At 48.0% G+C, this 17,699-nt stretch overlaps 1 protein-coding gene and 1 long non-coding RNA gene across 9 annotated transcripts; both read left to right on the plus strand.

Moving 5' to 3' along the window:
* Nucleotides 1-7,659: 7,659 nt before the first annotated feature.
* Nucleotides 7,660-7,812, plus strand: Bc1 (brain cytoplasmic RNA 1). Its single transcript, NR_036653.2, is given in 1 exon segment — nt 7,660-7,812. It is a non-coding gene; the product is annotated as a brain cytoplasmic RNA 1 (long non-coding RNA).
* Nucleotides 7,663-15,000, plus strand: Lto1 (LTO1 maturation factor of ABCE1). Of its 8 annotated transcripts, none has more exons than XM_063264152.1 (5): nt 7,663-8,508; nt 9,616-9,721; nt 10,826-10,896; nt 12,678-12,816; nt 13,057-15,000. In XM_063264152.1, the coding sequence occupies exons 1-5, from the start codon at nt 8,267-8,269 to the stop codon at nt 13,123-13,125; spliced, it is 627 nt and encodes a 208-aa protein (XP_063120222.1). In that variant the 5' UTR covers nt 7,663-8,266; the 3' UTR covers nt 13,126-15,000. The 8 variants fall into 8 exon arrangements, with proteins under 8 accessions (XP_063120222.1, XP_063120231.1, XP_017444729.2 ...); XM_063264161.1 differs by having other exon boundaries at nt 14,608-15,000; XM_017589240.3 differs by having other exon boundaries at nt 12,699-12,816.
* Nucleotides 15,001-17,699: the final 2,699 nt, after the last annotated feature.

Raw genomic sequence — 17,699 nt, forward strand, 5'->3', positions numbered from 1 at the left:
TGGAGAGATGGCTGATATCATTTTTAGGGGTTAAAGCACTCGTCCGAGTCATGAAGACCGGATCTCAGTACCTCTGTAACTGGGGTAAGTGTGGCACCGCCTTTAACTCCAGCCTCTGAAGATGGAGATAGAGGATCTCTAGAGCCAGCTGGTTAGGGAGGCCTTGCATATAGGTGAGCTCTGGGTTTAAGAGAGACACTGCCTCAAAAATTAAGTGGAAGACTGTCGGAGGTTCCCGACACCAGCCTCAGGTCTCCACACCATGTGTACACACACACAAATACACTCACACACTTAAATATAAAAATGCCTTCAATGCTAGCACTCAGGAGGCAGAAGATAAGTTTGAAGTTAACCTGTCCTAATCTATATAGAGTCTATCCAAAAAAAAAAAAAAAAAAAGAGAAGAGAGAGAGAGAGAGATTCTGGTGTGGTGACACATACCTTTAATTCCAATACTAGGGATGCAGATGCAGAGGCAGGAGGATGTCTGTGTCTGCCACCTGACCTACTCCCTTCATGAGATTTTGTTCTGGCAGTCCTAGCAGACATTAATAAGCCTCGACCCCTCATTTACCCGCTTCAGGAAGGTGGAGGCCTAGAGTGGCCAAGGGGTTTGTGTACCTCCTGTGGTCCGGTGTCACGCTAGAGGCCAGGTGAGGAGGTGGGCAGCACAGTCTGTTGGGGCCCACATGGGCCTGTCTGGACATTTTCATGGGGATGCTGACATGCCCCGAGCTGAGGGGACCCCAGCGTGTTTGTTGGCTGAGTGTCCCACGGTGGCGACACAGGAATCTCAGGGTGTGTTCTGAGTGAAACCCGGTAAGTCCCTCCCTAGTCTAAGAGTAAAAGCCCGACTCCTCCACGATCCTTATACTCATGGCTAGGCGCAGAAAGAAGATGAGGTCGGAAGATTTTTGCTGGGAAGCTGCTTTCGTTGGCGCCGCAGAGCGTCCGAAGCGCAAGCGCGCCCCCTGGTGGTTATAGAACTCGCCGCACGAGACTGAAGTGCGGGACTTGCCTGAGCGTCCAGAAATGTCCTGTGCCGAACGGTCGTGGGCTCAGAACCTGCAAGCTGTGAGGTGACATGATTCGGATCCAATGGGTGTATGACACACTGGCCCCTTAGCGCAGTTTTATCTGCGTGTGGTGACCGCTTCTACTCGCCCATAGCTGCAGATAATGCCCAAGAAACCAGAGGTTTTCGGAAGGTCCTATTATGTGACCTAAGCCAACAGGCAGCTAAAGAGTGTTCAGTCCCTTCCACAACCCCACAGTGCTTATGCATCAAGAGTTTGCTGTGCTGGTGACTCACCTGTTACCACGGCACTCAGGAGATTGACTTGAGGCCATTATGAATTTAAGGCCAGCCTTGGCTACATCGTGAGTTTGAGGCTAGCCTAGGCTATGTAAAACCCTGTCTTAAAAGGCAAGCAAAAAAGGGTCTTGGAGGAGACAGCACAGCGAAGTTAAGACACTAGCCACCAACCCGAATGACCTGAGTTGGATTCATGATCCTCACATGGTGGAGTGTGTGAACACACTCCTGCAAGTTGTCCTCTGACCTCCACATACATGCCATGGGATGACTGCCCCACCCCCATAAATAAACTTAAGAAGAAACACCTAAAACAAGCAGACAAGAAAAAAGAACCCAAACAGACAAACAAAATATCCCCCCTCAAAGAAATCAAAAACCAAAAACCCAAAGAAAACTTTCTTTATTATTTAGAGTACTTATTCCTACAACCAGAGATAAATATAGATGCTGATGTCGTTTTGTGCACACCAGGCGCCTCAGCAATACAAAAAAAGCTCAAAGGCGTGCGCCTGGGCTAGCCTTCCCTCTAGAGGCGGAAAGGAGAAGCACCAGGAAGGGTACTTGGGAATCCAACGGTTTTCAACATGTGGGCTGTGACCTCTTTGGAGGGTCAAACTACCCTTTCACAGGATCATGGGAAAGCACAGATATCTACATTAAGATTCATAACAGTAGCAAAATTCATTATGAAATAGTAACAAAAATGTTATGGTTTGGGTCATCACAACATAGGAACTGTTTTAAAGGGCCACTGCATTAGGAAGGTTGAGAATCACGGTTCTCATTCTAGACATCAGCTCCATAGTGCTGGGTCAGCTAATGTTCAGTCATGCTTTCTGTACTCTATCAAAGTGGCAACTTTGGAGAAATCTGGTAGACAGATCCCTGTGGTGTTTTGTTTAATTGGGCTAGGACAGTTGACCTAGGCCATCCCTCTTATCACAACAGCTAAGCAGTTCCTCACCTTTCTCCTTTCCCTCTTCGGCTTTTTGTTCTTCTGAGTCGGGGTATCACACAGTCCAGGCTATCCTTAACTAACAAGTATACAAGGATGGCCGCTAGCTCCTGATCCTCCTGCTTGCACTTACCAAGTGCTGGGATCATAGACTTCGTCCCAACAGGTGGTTCTCGCCTTCTTAAACTTGAGAAGCCACGCACTGCCAAGGTTTAAGGGAAGAACTACAATAATAGCACATTAAGCAGGTCCTACTAGATTCACTATCTCGAACTCCATTTCCCAAGCTTCCTTGCTGTTTGGGAATGGGACATGTGATCAACTCTGGCCAGTAGACTGAGCAGATGGTCTGTCTCCAAGCTCACGTCTTCAGCTCTGTTCTGCTGCTTGCCTCAGGGTGGCACCCTTGTCCCTGGTGGGGAAGTAGAGATTCGGGAGTCCACGCTGACATCCCACTGGGTGTATTACTTCAGAACCGTCATCACTGCTTGACGGTGAATCGTACCCCACAAGCTCCCATGTTGGACTACTTCCCCATTTGGTAGGGCTGTCTTAACACAGTGTGACCTTAGGGGTAAGGATCCTAGAAGCAGGCCTCGAAGGATATGAGTTCTGGATCTGGCTTTCTGTTTCCTGATTCCCAAGATGTGAGAAACTACTGCAAGCTCTTGCTTCCAGTGACTTCCAACCCTCAGTCAGGCCTTAACCGCCATGATAGACTGCACCCTCCTAAAGCAGGAGCCAAACTAACCCTTCCTACCTTCTTTCTGTCAGATATTCGTCACAGAACCAAGTCATGACATCCCGGGGATGCACAGCAGGTCTGGGCTCCTGGAGTCCTTCTGCCTCTATTTAAGTGGAGCAGGACCTCCCCAAGAACAGCCTAGGCTCTTGGGGGAAGGCTCAGCTTCTTTTCCCCGTTTGGAGTTCAGAGCCTTGCCTTCCTCAGCAGAGCACAGATGACACCTTTGGTCCTAGTCAACCCTGCCCAAGGTGTTTGCAGCCTTAGGGCTGTGCAAGTCGGAGATGCCCCTGCTAGCCAGGCCTCTTCGTAGCCCGGAAGGTACTCAGCAATACACTCTTTTACACCCACCGTCCTGTGCTGTGCTGGGTTCCCCAGCAGGCCGGTAGAAGAGGGCACTTCCTGACCGGCTTTCTGGGACTTCCTTTTGGGGAAGTTTCAGGAAGGGGGTTTATGGAGAAAGCCCAAATGGTTCTGGACCCTTGGTTTCCCCTCCCAGTTGCCTCTTCTTCCCAATTGTGTTGTCATTTCTCCGTGAAGTAGCCATTTAAAGTGAACGGTTATTTAGTGACTTCCTGTTAAGAATTTAAGGGTTGTTTGTGTTTTTCCTTTACTGAGTATGGAAGTCTTACCGGAGTCCACAAAGGTAAAGAGCACATTGTCAAATGAGAAGATCCAGGACACATAAAGAAAAACATTCCATCATCCAGTGCTACCATGTGATTCCAAGAGTTCTGCCTCTTAACACTGTCTGAAAGCCTGTTTATACTTCTAGGGTTTCTTCTTGAACTAAAATCAGAGCAAATGGCCCATCGTTGTTGTAATTTGTTAGTCCTCCTTTTAACAAAATGGATGGTTCCAGGCTAATCACTGTAGGGCGGTCCCCATGGCCAGGTTCGGTTTGCTACTTGCCTACTATTTTTGTTGCAGATATAACATTGAAAAAAGAAGTCAACTGCTAAACCAGGCATGATTACTGACACCTGTAACCTCAGAACTCCAGAAGATGAGGCAGGAGAATTGCCCTGAGTTTGAAGCCAGCCCAGGCTACAAAGACCTTGTCTCAAACTAAACAAAACAAACAAACAAAGCAACAATTAATATCAATTACTGTAGTGAGCACATTTCAATGTGGAACTTGGAGGAATTTGCTTTTGACTTTGATCGTCTTCACTTTTCTCTGAATCTTAAAAAATATGAGGATGAACCCTTTAAAAACTATGTAGTTTTAGTGTAGTGGATTTCCGGAAGCTGGTGTACCATCTCCTTTATGCATTTGTCCAAAAATGTAATATTAATAATTTTATGCTAGTAACTGGGGATTGAACCGGGAGCCTTACATATGCTGGGCAAGTGCCCTGCCACTGAGCCATACCCTCAGTGCAGTGAAAGCATTTTGAAACCGCTGGCTAAATAGAACACACACAGCTCTCCAGACACCTGAGGACATGCTTAGGTGGTCTGCCACTGACCCTCCCCAGCACTCTCATCCCGCCTGTCCTGTCCAGTGTTATCATTTGGGCTGTGATTCTCCGGTGTTACACAAGTGGCTGTCACATGAGTTTCTCCAAAACCTGCCATCAGCAAAAGTGTTTCAGAATTTTCCCACCCAGTTTTAATATGTTCAGGTTGCTAAAATGAACATCAAGTTTGAAACCTACATTAAGAATCTAGAGATCAATAATATTTGTACCTTAAAAAAGGTACTAATTCTGGGTCTTTGGAAACTCCTTTGAGTGTACGGGGCATTGAACCCAGGGCCTTGTGAATGCCAGGCTAGTGCTCTGCCACTGAGCCACGCCCCCAGCCCCCCCTCCTGCTTTTAAGGTCCCATATTTAAAGTCTGGACCTTATTGAGAATCAAGCAACCTGCAAACATGGTATTGAAGATTCAAGTCTGTATAAAGGGTCTCTTTGCTCCTGGTGTTGAGACAAGCTGGATTCAAAACATGTTTAGGACGGAAACCAAACTGGGCAGGGTGAGTTTCACCAAAGCCATGTTCTGAACCAAGGGTCAGAATCAATAGTTTGGGTCTTTGTGATATATATGTTTTCCCACACACTTCCTGCCATGACTATTTCCTTATGGCAAAAGCTACATTTTATTTTATTTCAGCTAATAACTTTTATCCTCAGGATTGTATTTTAAACACACAAGAATAAGCGAATTGTCCTGGAGGCATGTTGAAAGCATAAAGCTGGGTACATTGGACGGCATATAAATTTATGGGGGAAAACCCATAACAATATTAACAGTGTTAACAAAAAGAAAGGGGTGATCAGAGGGCTGGAGAAATACATTATTCTGCTTGCTCCTTTTTTTCCCCATTCTCAATATTATGAGCGTTTTGTGACTTTATTTGGTTATTTAAAAAAAGTAAAAATGTAAAAGAGATTTAGGAAATAGCACAGAAGTACCTCATTTTACCTTTAAAATATACATGTCTTTGGGGGTTTTATCATCCAGAAGTAAGTGATGTTCACTATGTAAACACGGACAAGAACACACAGGAGGAAGTCATAAGGATTCCCGAATCCTGGTCTGGCCATGGTTAACACTTGTCATCTTTCTTGTGTGAACTTATGGGAATCTCCCAGTGCCTGACAGCATTGCTCTCCATGGCTGTCACCAAATCCAGCCAGGTTTTACAAGTCTCACCATAATGCTCATTGTAGGATGTAAAATCTCCACTCTTCTCTGACTGCTTCCTTCAGACAAAACCCATAAACCACCAGGTCAAAGGGGCCAGACTTTCAAATGACCTTCTTCATCCTTTTGAACCATCTGACCAAAAGTCAGCTCAAATTGATACATTGGAGAGCAATGAAAAGTTCCCTTTAATTCTGCCAAAACAGAGGGCTAGGGGCATTTCAAACCCCTCAGAAGGCACGTGCTGCTTCTGACTGCCCTTTCCCAGTGTTCCTTCTGCTCCTATGGGATGCTACCCAATTTAAAGGCCAGACACCTGTTGCTCAGTTTGGTGACATACAAAAGGCCCATTAGCTTGCTATTTTCCCTATCAGGATGAATTTACTCATTCATTTATCTATTTCTAAACAATTTTATTTTGTGTTTTGAGATATGGTCTCATTCTTTTGCCCAGACCAGCCTGGAATGCACTCTGTAGCCCAGGTTGGCCTCAAATTCACAGCAGTTCTCTTCTTTCAGCTTCTCACACGGGGCTGACAAGTGGGAGCCACTGTCCCCACTTCCAGGATGACTCAGTTTTGTACCCACCTCCTTAACTTCTTTATCAAACACATGCACCATTGTTTTAACTGTAGCACAAAGAATACTGCTCCTTGGTGTTGAATTTTGTTTATCCCACTCTGAGCCTAAAGCAGTGGTGCTTAGCTAGTTAAAATAGGTTGTTTTTTTTTTTCCAGCATGACTCCTAGTTGTTTAAAGTAACATCTGGAAGCTATGCCCGGGGCATACAGTCCTGTAATCCTAGCCCAGGTTGGGTGCAAGATGCGCTCAGCCCTTTCCACTCCCTGAGGGTAGCAGGCATATGAGGTTTTCAACTCTATTTGGTTGACCACTTATCATCTGTCCATTCAGAAGGTGGAGCAGGAGGGTCAGGAGTTCAAGACTAGCACATAGGGATGCTGTTTCAAACTCACCCTACCCTCACCCACTGAAAAGTGCCTCTTCTACTGAGGAATCCTCCAGCTTCTTTCCTTTCCTTTCTTTTTTCTTTTTTCTTTTTTCTTTTTTTTTTTTTTTTGGATTTTGTTTGTTTGTTTCTGGTTTTAAGTTCTGAAGACAGGGTTTCTCTGTGTAGCCCTGGCTGTCCCGGAACTCTGTTTATAAACCAGGCTGGCCTTGAACTCTCAGAGATCCACCTGCCTCAACTTCCCAAGTACTGGGATTAAAGGAAAGTCTTTGCCACCAGACCTGGCCTCCTGCCTCCTTTTTCTTTTTTATGGTTAGCTCTTTACTTGGTGTAAGTGAACAGCAGCGTGAGCAGCATGCGCAGCGTGAGCAGCGTGAGCAGGGTGTGAGGGCCTCACAGGACTTTGTTTTCCTGACAAACCAATACTTTCCTATCATGTGGAGTGCTTACTGCTCTATCCTCCCCCGAGCTTGTGATTCTATTTTTATCATGTGAAGTTTTACTCCTAGGAGACTTCACCTTTGTCCTTTCTAGTCTGTTCTCCAGTCAACAGGCAACCATACTGGTTGTGAGACTCAAACTTCTCTCTGCACAGGAGCTCTCATTTTCAAAGAGCACCATGTTAGAGTTAAGGATTCATTTGTATATATGAAATTCAGATTGGAGGTAGAATCCCTGGAGTGTGTGTGTATGTGTGTGTGTGTGTTCACTTAGCCCTCCAATCAATTATATTGTGTCTCTGGTCTCTTTCATACAGAAGCTGATCAACTTGTTAGCAATTGTTGTCTAAGGAATTTACTGTACTTTGGAATACTTTTTTAAACTATATTTTGGAAGGTATCTCTGATGTAAATGAGAAAGCTAACTTCAGTTTCTGCTTTTTGGAATGTGGGTGCCTATGGGATTGGAGCGCTTGGACAAAGTGGCTCCTCCTGCCGGCCAGCCCTTCGGTACCATCTGATACTTGACTGTGTATGAAATACTTCAGTTTTGCTTTAAATACTGGCAGCAAGAGCTAACGTTCGGGGTTGGGGATTTAGCTCAGTGGTAGAGCGCTTGCCTAGCAAGCGCAAGGCCCTGGGTTCGGTCCTCAGCTCCGAAAAAAAAAAAAAAAAAAAAAAAGACAAAATAACAAAAAGACCAAAAAAAAACAAGGTAACTGGCACACACAACCTTTTTCATTTTCAAAGACCCCCAAGGGCATTTTCATGGCTGGGGGCAATATTTATTATCTGCCCTTTAGGATATCGCAGTATCAAATCGTTTCCAGTCCGCAGGGAAGCTCCCGTGCAGTGTACAGATGCGATGATTGACAGCCCGGTGACAGTGGAAGATGCCGGATGCTCCTCCCTCCTTGAAGCCTGCCCCTAGGGCCCTTCCTGGATTTCCTGGGAACGCCCCTGTGCCAAATCTTTGATAACTTTTCTTATTTCTTTAAGACCCATGTTTGTGAATTAGGTTCCATCTGTTTGGATTTTGGAAATAAAAGCAGGATTCATCTGGGCCCCGCGCGCGACCCAGAGGACACGCCCCAAGGGATTGGCCCGACCCCACCCACCACTGAACCAGCCGTGCCAGGGAGGAGGAGCAAGGCTTCACTCGGGCTAGCCCCGCCCACATATTACCTACGCATGCGTAGAGAGGTGGGCTTTTTTTTTTTTTTTTTGGCTTCTTTAGCTTGCCGTCCTTACCCGCCCTGCTCCGCGCGGCATAAACGGAAGTGGCTTCTTCAATCTGGGCATTTGTGCTCGTGTCTCGCCGGCTGGCGATTGCTACACAAAATGACAGGAGTGCGAGGACCCGGGGAGAGCCGAGACACCGCCATGGCCATGGAGCAGGACATATTTGACGCCGTCGTGATGGCGGATGAGAGGTGGGCAGAGAGATCCGTCTCCGCCCCGCCCCGGCAGCTGCTGTGCCGTCCTCGGGGATACCCGCCTTCGCCATCTGCGAGCTGCCACTTTTTCTTGTCCTTTAATTGCCGCACATACGGCGGTATTCATGAATCTGCTGATGGATATGTCGGACAGGCCCCTTTGGATCCTGAAAAGTCCACAGGGAACGCCTGGGCGGGGCGGTGGCCCAGGTCATCTTGGCCTCTCCAGGCCGGCTGCTCATTGTGGGTTGGGTACCTCCCCGGGTGACTGCTCAAGCTCGGCTTAGGGAGTCCTGGCAGATGCGGGGCCACAAGCGCCCTTTAAACCCCCCAACCCGTAAATGGGGAACTGTTCACTGCCTCACATGGGGCTTCCAGAGCATTCCTTCTACAGTGCAGGCAGCAAGTTATCGTCAGTTTGAGGGCTGAACTCTTAGAGACAATAATACCCTTCTACTTAGAGCATCCCAGTGGTGGCATACTCTATTGATCTTGGGGACATTTTCTGTACCTCTACAGGTGTCGGGAGTCCTGGGTCCTTGGAGTGTTTTAGAAACAGACAGCTTGAGTTATGATGGCATGTAGGCTCAGTTGCATCTACCCTCTCGCCTACATTTTCAAAAGTAGATTCCTAGTGTATTCCAAGCTTGCTTGAGTTTGTATCTTTACATTTTCCTTGTGGGTTCTGGTGCTTTGCCAGGTTTGGTAGTCATTCATGTAACTCACAGTTACAGATGATACAGCCTGGCTGTAGCTTGCTTAGTAGAGTGCTTGCCATAGAACGAAGCCCATATGTATCATGGTTTCTCTCGGAGATGGTGGCACTCGCCTGTAATTTCAGCATGCAAAAGCTGGAGGCAGAGATGCTTGATTTGGAGGTCAGCCTTGGCTACAGAGTGAGACCCTGTCTCAAAAATGGGAGTAATGGTCACAGCAACGGGCCAGGGAGTAGAAGAGCTAGACCTAGAACCTGTATTTTGTGACTTGAGTTTTAAGCCCTTCCTATTACCCAATCTGCTGGGTCCAGTGGGATCTCGATAATACAGGGCAGGAAGAATTTTCCAGGAAAAGTGTCTTGCCTGATGAAGTGTTTCTTTATCACAGATTCCATGGGGAGGGATATCAGGAAGGCTATGAAGAAGGCAGTAGCTTGGGAATCGTTGAAGGAAAGCAGTATGGTGTGTTACATGGAGCCAAAATTGGATCTGAGGTAAGAGGGAGGGCCACCTAGAAGTGACTTCATAGATGAGTGTGGTGTCCCATACCTGGATCCCACCATTCAGGGGATTCTAGGTCAGCTTCAGCTGGACAGTGAGATCCTGTCCCAAAGAACAGCCTAGAAGTGGCTCAACAGCAGAGCATGCGCCAGCATGTGTAAGGCCATGTCTTTGAAACAGTGCCTAGAGGAAAAGGACAAAAGCATTGAACCTTTTCCTCAGCAGCTGCTTTCTTTGCTGTTGATGCCAGAGTATCTCACCTTTTCCCCACCACAAGGCCTTTGGTGTGGATTCATAGTCCAGACAGAAAGTTCTTAGCACAGGATCACCAGAGTTTGTTATGGGAGTAGCACAACGCTGTCTCCTGTCGTCAGCCAGTTCAGTACTCACCCAGATGGGTACCATGTTCACAGTGGCATCCCATAGGCTACACAGTTTTTCTCCCCTCGCCTTTGTCCTTGCTTAGCTCTCTCTTCCAGATCACTGACCCTGACTGGCAGAGGGGGTTTTGATAGTATCAGATACCTGATGCCACAAAGCAGGCCCTGTAGACTTATGGGTCCCTAAACAACAATCTTTGGCTGTGCCACATAGTACCTAGGGTCAGCAGGTAAGGACTCCAGTCAGAAGGGCTCCAGTTTTATCTGAAGGCCTGACTGGGCCAAGGGATCTATCCCTAAGGTGGCACACCGTCCAATTGGTATCCTCTGCTCAGATGTCCTCATGACACTCCAGAACAGGTAGCCAATGAGAGCAAGGCAGAAGTGGCATTGCTTTTTCTAGCCAGTCTCAGAAACTAGACCCGGAAGCTGAACACTCTGCTTTCCTCTGTTGTATATACACGAACCCTGGAGGAGGACCAGGAGCCAGCTACAGCACGTATACAGAGGATGGGCTTCCCCAATGTTATCTTGGGGTTCAACTGCCCCACCAGGGCTGTCAGTGTAGTTTCCATTGCCCAAACTCACAGCTTCCAGAATGGCTGAAGAAGCAGTGTGGAAGCCCTCTGCCGAGCCCTGTGTTTTGAGATCTTGGTAATTGGTGTGGTGTGACTAAGTGTTTACCGCCTTCACTCTGGGCTGCTTTTCAATTCACAGATTGGATGCTACCGGGGTTTTGCTCTTGCATGGAAATGTCTCCTGCACAGTGGTGCTGGTGAGAAAGAAAGGTGAGACTGTGGCTCCCTATCTCCCTTCCCTCCCACCCCCTTTTCCCTCTCAACCTCTCATCAGCATACTATCCGAGCAATGTCAAGGAGTAGCTCTGAGTGTCCTAATGTGTGCATAGTTATCTTACATCGTTAGTGCTAAATCTCATCTGTGACACACAGAAAGTAATAACGGCCAACTGGAGGGTTGTTATTCAAATAATAATCAGTAAAATGTGCCAGGCACCTCATGTGTACTCAATGAGCACTGGATGATGTCACACCTCAGGTAATGTCAGAATGCTCCTCTTGCTGTCTGTTTCTCACCTGGGCTTCTGATACACAGGCTGTAATAGTGTCAGTGGAATGAGGCCTCAGAAATGCTGGCTCTGCCAGGTGTGATTGGTGCTGCATAAGACTAATCATTGCGGAGAGAGAGGCAGACCTGTGAGTTCAAGGATAGCCCAGTCTTCATGGCCAGTTCTAGAACAGTAGGACAAAAAAAAAAAAAAAAAGAGAGAGAGAGAGAGAGAGAGAGAAAGAAAGACAACTTACTCTCTCACTCTTTCTTTTTTTTTAAAGATTTATTCATTTATTATATATAAGTACACTGTAGCTGTCTTCAGACACACCAGAAAAGGGCATCAGATCTCTTTACAGATGGTTGTGAGCCACCATGTGGTTGCTGGGAATTGAACTCAGGATCTCTGGAAGAGTAGTCGGGTGCTCTTAACCGCTGAGCCATCTCTCCAGCCCGCCCTCTTTCTTCCTTTCTTTCTTTCTTTCTTTCTTTCTTTCTTTCTTTCTTTCTTTCTTTCTTTCTTTCTTTCAAGATAGTCTCACATTGTCATTCAGACTGGCCTCAAACTCACAACCATCTTTCTGCCTCAGTCTCCTGTGTTCTGGGCTTACAGACATATACCACCACAGGCATTCAGAATTCAACCTGAAGCATTCCTTTTTTTCTTTTTTCTTTTTTTTTTTTTTTTCTTTTTTTTCTTTTTTTTTGGAGCTGGGGACCGAACCCAAGGCCTTGCGTTTGCTAGGCAAGCGCTCTACCGCTGAGCTAAATCCCCAACCTGCATTCCTTTTTTTCATACACAGCCCCTAGGGAGTGTTACTGCTCTTTGAGCTGTGTTGTCTTTGGTAACTTGCCTTACTGTGCTCTGCCTGCCTGGGCCCTGTGAGCTGCACCATGTGCCTGCTTCCTGAATCTGAGAGGGACCCTGAAGTAAAAGGTGTAATGTTCTTATATGCACAGGCTTTGGGTTAGGCTGGCATTGTATAGTTTTCTTACTCCTGCTGGCCTGGCCTGGCACAGGAGGGCCTAGAGGAGGGTACTAGCAAACCAGGCTGGGGAGAATAGCAGCTCCCTGCCTATGGGACTCAACCTTTTATTTGACACACTTACCATGTCTAGGACCCGTGCCATATTCAAAAGTAAACCAAGGTGTTTGTGATCAGTTGTGGGCTCTGGGGTTTCCTCCCTGCATGTCCATCACACCACCCTGGCTGTCCTGGAACTGATTATGCAGACCAGACTGGCTTCAGAGTCAAAGAGATCCTCCTGCCCCTGCCTCTCAAGCACTGGGATTAAAGGCATGTACCATCATGCCTGGCTCTTTAGTGTCAGCAGGTAACAGGCAAGGGGACTTAACCTGGGTACCTTAGGAGTGACTGGGCAGCCTGATCTCGGAGGAGTTATGAGGAAGTCACAGCTGGGCCTGGCTGCCATCCTTTTTGTAGAGCTCTCCCTTGCTCCAGCTTGCTTGGCCTGCTCACTGGAGTCTCCTGGGTGACAGCCTTGCCCCCATGCATCTCAGCAGGAAGATGAAGGTGGTGGAGGCTCTGATCACGCTGCTGCAGGACTTTCCCTATGATGATCCCACTTATGAGAAGCTCCATGAAGACCTGGAGAGAATCAGAGGGAAATTCAGACAGGTTTGTGTTCTTTAGCCTCTGTCTGTGGGTGTGCCTGTGCTCTGAAGGCTGGGTCAGGGTAAGCCCTAGGTTGCATGTGATGGTTGTGTTGGGCAGTGTGTGCCTAGGTTTGTTCCCCTGCCTCTTGTAGAATAACGGGCTGGGGAAGTTGTGGCGACATTGCCTTTGGGCTTGTGCTGGCTAGGGAAAGCTCAGCAGAAGTGCATGAGGTGTAAGACAGGGTCTCTTGGGGACTTACAGCTGTGCTCACTGCTCAACGTGCAGCCGGACTTCAAGGTGACTGCAGGGGGCTCTGGACTTGCATTTTGAGGCCCGAAGAAGAGCAGATGTCTGCACATCAAGTGTCACAGTGATTAAAGGCGCCTGAGGCACCCATTGTTCTGTGAGAGGAGCAGTTTGGCCCCCCCTGAGGCTCTGCCTGGGTGACTTGCAGTGGTCTGCACCCTGCCTTCTGCACAGCAGCAGCACACTCAAGAGGCAGCTTGCCACTGGCCAGAGTGAGTGGTCCTGAGGGTGGGACTCACAGAGGCGGGCTGATGTGAAATCAGTTCATGGAAAGCCATGACAGGAGATCTGCTGTCTGCTGAGCCTCTGCTGGCCTCGCTCGGGCCTCCTTTGTTCACTCCATCCCTCTGGCAGCCCCAGAGGTAGATACCATTCTGGCTTAGAGATGATGAAATAGACCCATCCAGTCTAAGGGCTGGCAGCAGAGCTGGCTCTCACTGCAGATCCATGCCCTGCAGTACCACATGGTGCCTTAGCCTCCATCATGTGCTGTCATTGCCAACACCACTGGAGGACCCAGATTTCCTGCTGTGTGCACAGGACTCGGGGTCCACTGGATTTGCCTTGCCTCTGGATGCCTAGCTGAGAAGACAAGAGCAGCCTGATCCTGAGGAAGCTGAAGCATGGCCTTCATGCTGCCCTAGGAGTGGGATGAGCGCTACACAGTAGGAAATGGCAGTGGAGCCAGGCGGCAGTGGCGCACTTTAGTCCCAGTGCTGGAGAGGCAGCAGGAGGATCTCTGAGTCTGAGGTTAGCCTGGTCTACAGAGGGAATTAAAAAACAAACAAACAAACAAACAAACAGTGGCACTAGGGGAACTACTGGGAACCAAAGCAGGACTAGATGGTGGTCAGCACTGTGAATGTGTAGGGCTTGCCTGGGTGACATGTACTTCCGTTAGCAGCAGCTTGTGTTTCTGGCATGGTATTGACAGGCAGATGTAAAGTGAGCTGGCAGGGGTGGGCCCAGTGCTCCCCGGCATTTCTGCAGAGAGAATGGCCTTGTGTTGTTTGGAAGCATCACTGTCAGTTAAAAACCTATGGCCTATGACTTAGGGAGGAAATAGTGGCGGAACATCTGGGAGAGAGAAAGGATTCTGGGATACAGCCAGGCGGGAGATCCACCAGGGAGGATGTGAGGCGATGGGTAAATAGTACCTAAGTGCAGATAACTAGCCACGTGGCAGAATGCAGTTAAAATAAATGGGTTACCTTTTGTTATGATCTAGTCAGAGTAGGGCCTAGCTATATGTCCAGGGTATTTGTAAATGTATTTTGAGTCTGAGTCTTATTTTTGGCAGCATGGAGCTGGAAGGAAGACCTGGGCCTAAGTTTTACACATGTCACAGATGTGGGCACACATGACAGTATGTGTTGATATGCCCTTCTTTGGGTGGCCCCATTGTACCCCATCTGTCCCACTTCAGTTCTGTGTTGTAACAGGGTCACCATGGATGCATGCCACTTGGAGTTTTAGGTTCTTTCTGATTTTAATTTTCTTTTACAGACAGGCACTACATAATCCAAGCTGGCTATAAAAGGTGATCCTCTTGCTTCAGTCTCCTGAGTGCTGGGATCTTAGGCCTGTGGCCCTAGGACACTGTTTAACATCATTTCACAGCATCTGGGTAGAGTAGAGGGACCATTGTGCAGCTGGAGCTGTTCCCTCCTTCTGTCAGCCCAGCCGAGCCAGTGGGAGGCTGAGGCAGGGGCCTGGGGCACCATGCATCTGGCCTCCTGAGCCTCTCAGGTTCAACTCCGCTCTCCCAGCTGCTCCCAGGATCAGACTCTGCAGTGTGCTGCTCTGGGTACTGAGCTTGGAGGGCTGTGGCTGCTGCTGTCATCATATCTTACTTTCCTATTATATTTGGGAAAATGAATAAATAGTGTATTTAAAGTAGTCTGTCTGGTATTGTTTATTCTGATAGCTGCTGTGCCCTTCAGTGCCAGGCTGCTGAGGAGGTGTCAAGGTTCAGAGGTAGACGTGGGCCTGCTGTACCTGTCACGTTCACCACAGATATCAGTTGCTAGTTCCTCTCTTGTCTCTGCCCCTTTCCCCTTTTCTCCCTTTGTCTCTACCTCCTATCCCCATCACCTTGTGCACATCAGGTGTCAGGTCTCCTACCCATCAGCAGAACCACAGCCGCCTGCCTGATAATATTCCATGTTCCTGTACAGGCCTTGACCTCTGCCCACTTGACCCTTTCTAGTCCCTAGGATGCTTTGGTCACTCCAAAAGGCATTCTGGATCACAGTTTAGACAGACTACTCAGGACTATTCTGCCATGTGGGTGTGCCCCCTCTTCCCACCACTGAGATGGTGTGTCTGCTGTGAAAGGGGAGGATGTGCTTTCGGATGCTGTCCCACGAAGGTATTACTTGGAATGCCATAGGTGACTGCGGGGAGCTGTGGTGAAGCTGCTACTGAGGGTAGCAGAGTCAGGCACCTGTGGGACCTGTGTCCTTGATAATCACAGAGCTGCCGGCCACTCCCCTGCCTTCTCAGACCATGTCCTGTGAGCTGTAAGTGTCCCCACTGCCAGTCTGTTTTCTGTCACTCACCCCACCCTGTCATGGCTGGCAGAGTGACCTCCCTATGACTTTAGCTTTGGTGTTATCCGTTATGAGCATCACTTTGTCACGTCTGGAGGCTGGAGGTCTGAGGCAGAGGTTTCTGGGCTGGCTCTCCCCAAATCTTTCTGCTCAGGGTGGTGCCTGCTTAATAGTCACCTTGGCATGGTTTAGAGTCACCTAGGAGACATGTGTCTGGGTGTGACTGTGAGGGTCTTTCCAGGGAGATTTAACTGAGGAAGGGAGACCCACCTTGAACATGCTATGTCCTGGACTGAAGAAAGGAGAAAGTGGGCGAGTACCAGTGTTCATCTGCTTCCCGGCTGTGAATACGATGATGTGACATCTGCCTCAGGCTCCTGTTGCCATGCCTCCCACCATGATTGTCACCTTATGAACTGAACAGAATAACCCCCCTTCATCCTTTAAATTGCCTTTTGTTATTGTTGTCTTTTGTCTTTGGGTTGATTGTTTTTGTATTTTTTTTTTTGTCACAGAAAAGTAACTAAGCACACAGGGAAAGCCTCAGGCCTCTGAGACGCTGTGTAGTCCCTAACAGGCCTGTCTGTCACTGTGGGACCAATTGTAGCCTGAATATAAACACAGATTGGAGTTCTGTGTAAAGCTAGTATTAGTGAGGAGTTTTTAAAATATAAAGGTTATTTCCAGGTGGTGGTACACACACCTTTAATCCCAGCACTTGGAAGGTAGAGGCAGGTGGATCTCTTGAGTTCAAGGCCTGCTTGGTCTGCAGAGAAAGTTCCAGATAATTGGGCCTGTTAAATAGAAAAACCCTGTCTCAAAAAACATATATATATTATATGTTTTTTATTTTATATAAAATATACATAAATATATATAAAAAAATTTATATATATGAGTGTTTTGCTTCCACCTCATGGGGCTGCAGAGGTCAGAAGAGGGCATCAAATCCCTTAGAACTGGAGTTCCATGTGACTGAGCCACCATGTGGTGGTCAGGACCAAAGCTGGGTCCTCTGCAAGAGCATGGCCTATCCATCTCCCCAGACCTGCTGGTGGTGACGCTTGGTTTTGTAGGATGGTAGTTTTGAGTCAAATGAGACCAAACATCCAGAAGCTCTGGCTCATTTCCTCCTCATTTCATATTTACCCCAAACCTTTTTCTTTCTCTGCCTCATAGTAAGATAAGACTGGAAGAAGGGGCCTGACTTCCCCCAGGCCACTAAGTCTACATGTACAAGACTGCAGCCAGCAGTGTGGGCTGGTGGGGTGACTGCAGGTGGTCACAGTAAGGGGCCAATTCCAGGCTGGACAAAACACAGTGGGGTGAGAGTAGTTAGTGCCAGCTGCTACAACCTGGTTTCTTGCTCATTTGAGCCTATGGCCTGTCTTGGATCCAGCAGATCCAGGAGAACACAGATTTACAGAGAAGGAGCAATGCAGAAGGGCTGTCAGATGCTCCAGACCTTGTGTGGGCTCTTTGACGATGGATGACACCTTCTGGGAGCCCAGAGGTAGGGAACACTCAGTTGCCTGAGGTGGTAGCATAGAGACTTCCTGGAAGGGAGACTCCCATGTTTGCTTTGGGGTTCCACCTGGACATGACCAAAGTGTACTGACTAGAAAGATTGCCCCACTGACCTTAGTGGCTTCCCACTTTATGAGCAGAGCCGGGAATTGCTGTGTATCTGAGGAAATTGAAGCCACGGGGCTAACAGAGAAAGTGAGGTGTGGGACCCTGGCAACCAGGAACCTGCCTCCCAAGGTCAGCGGCCTGTGGCTCTGTATTGTAGTTCACTCCAGCACCCTGGGCTGTAGAATGTAGGGTAGGTCGCTGTGGCAACTAGTCACAGATAACCACGTGTACGGTCATGGTAGATGGTCATGGTGATACCCCTTAGAAGAAGGCAGGGAGGGCTCTGGGATTCCAGCCATTACTTCATCTGGCTGTCCCCAGAAGTGTAGATCTGAGGGGATTCTAAAGTATACAGGAAGTAGAAGGTTGACTAGAAGTGGGGCCCCTTTTTGCAACTCCCAGGAGATCATC

The sequence above is a fragment of the Rattus norvegicus genome, chromosome 1 (assembly GCF_036323735.1).
Source record: "Rattus norvegicus strain BN/NHsdMcwi chromosome 1, GRCr8, whole genome shotgun sequence".
Lineage (NCBI taxonomy): Eukaryota > Metazoa > Chordata > Mammalia > Rodentia > Muridae > Rattus > Rattus norvegicus.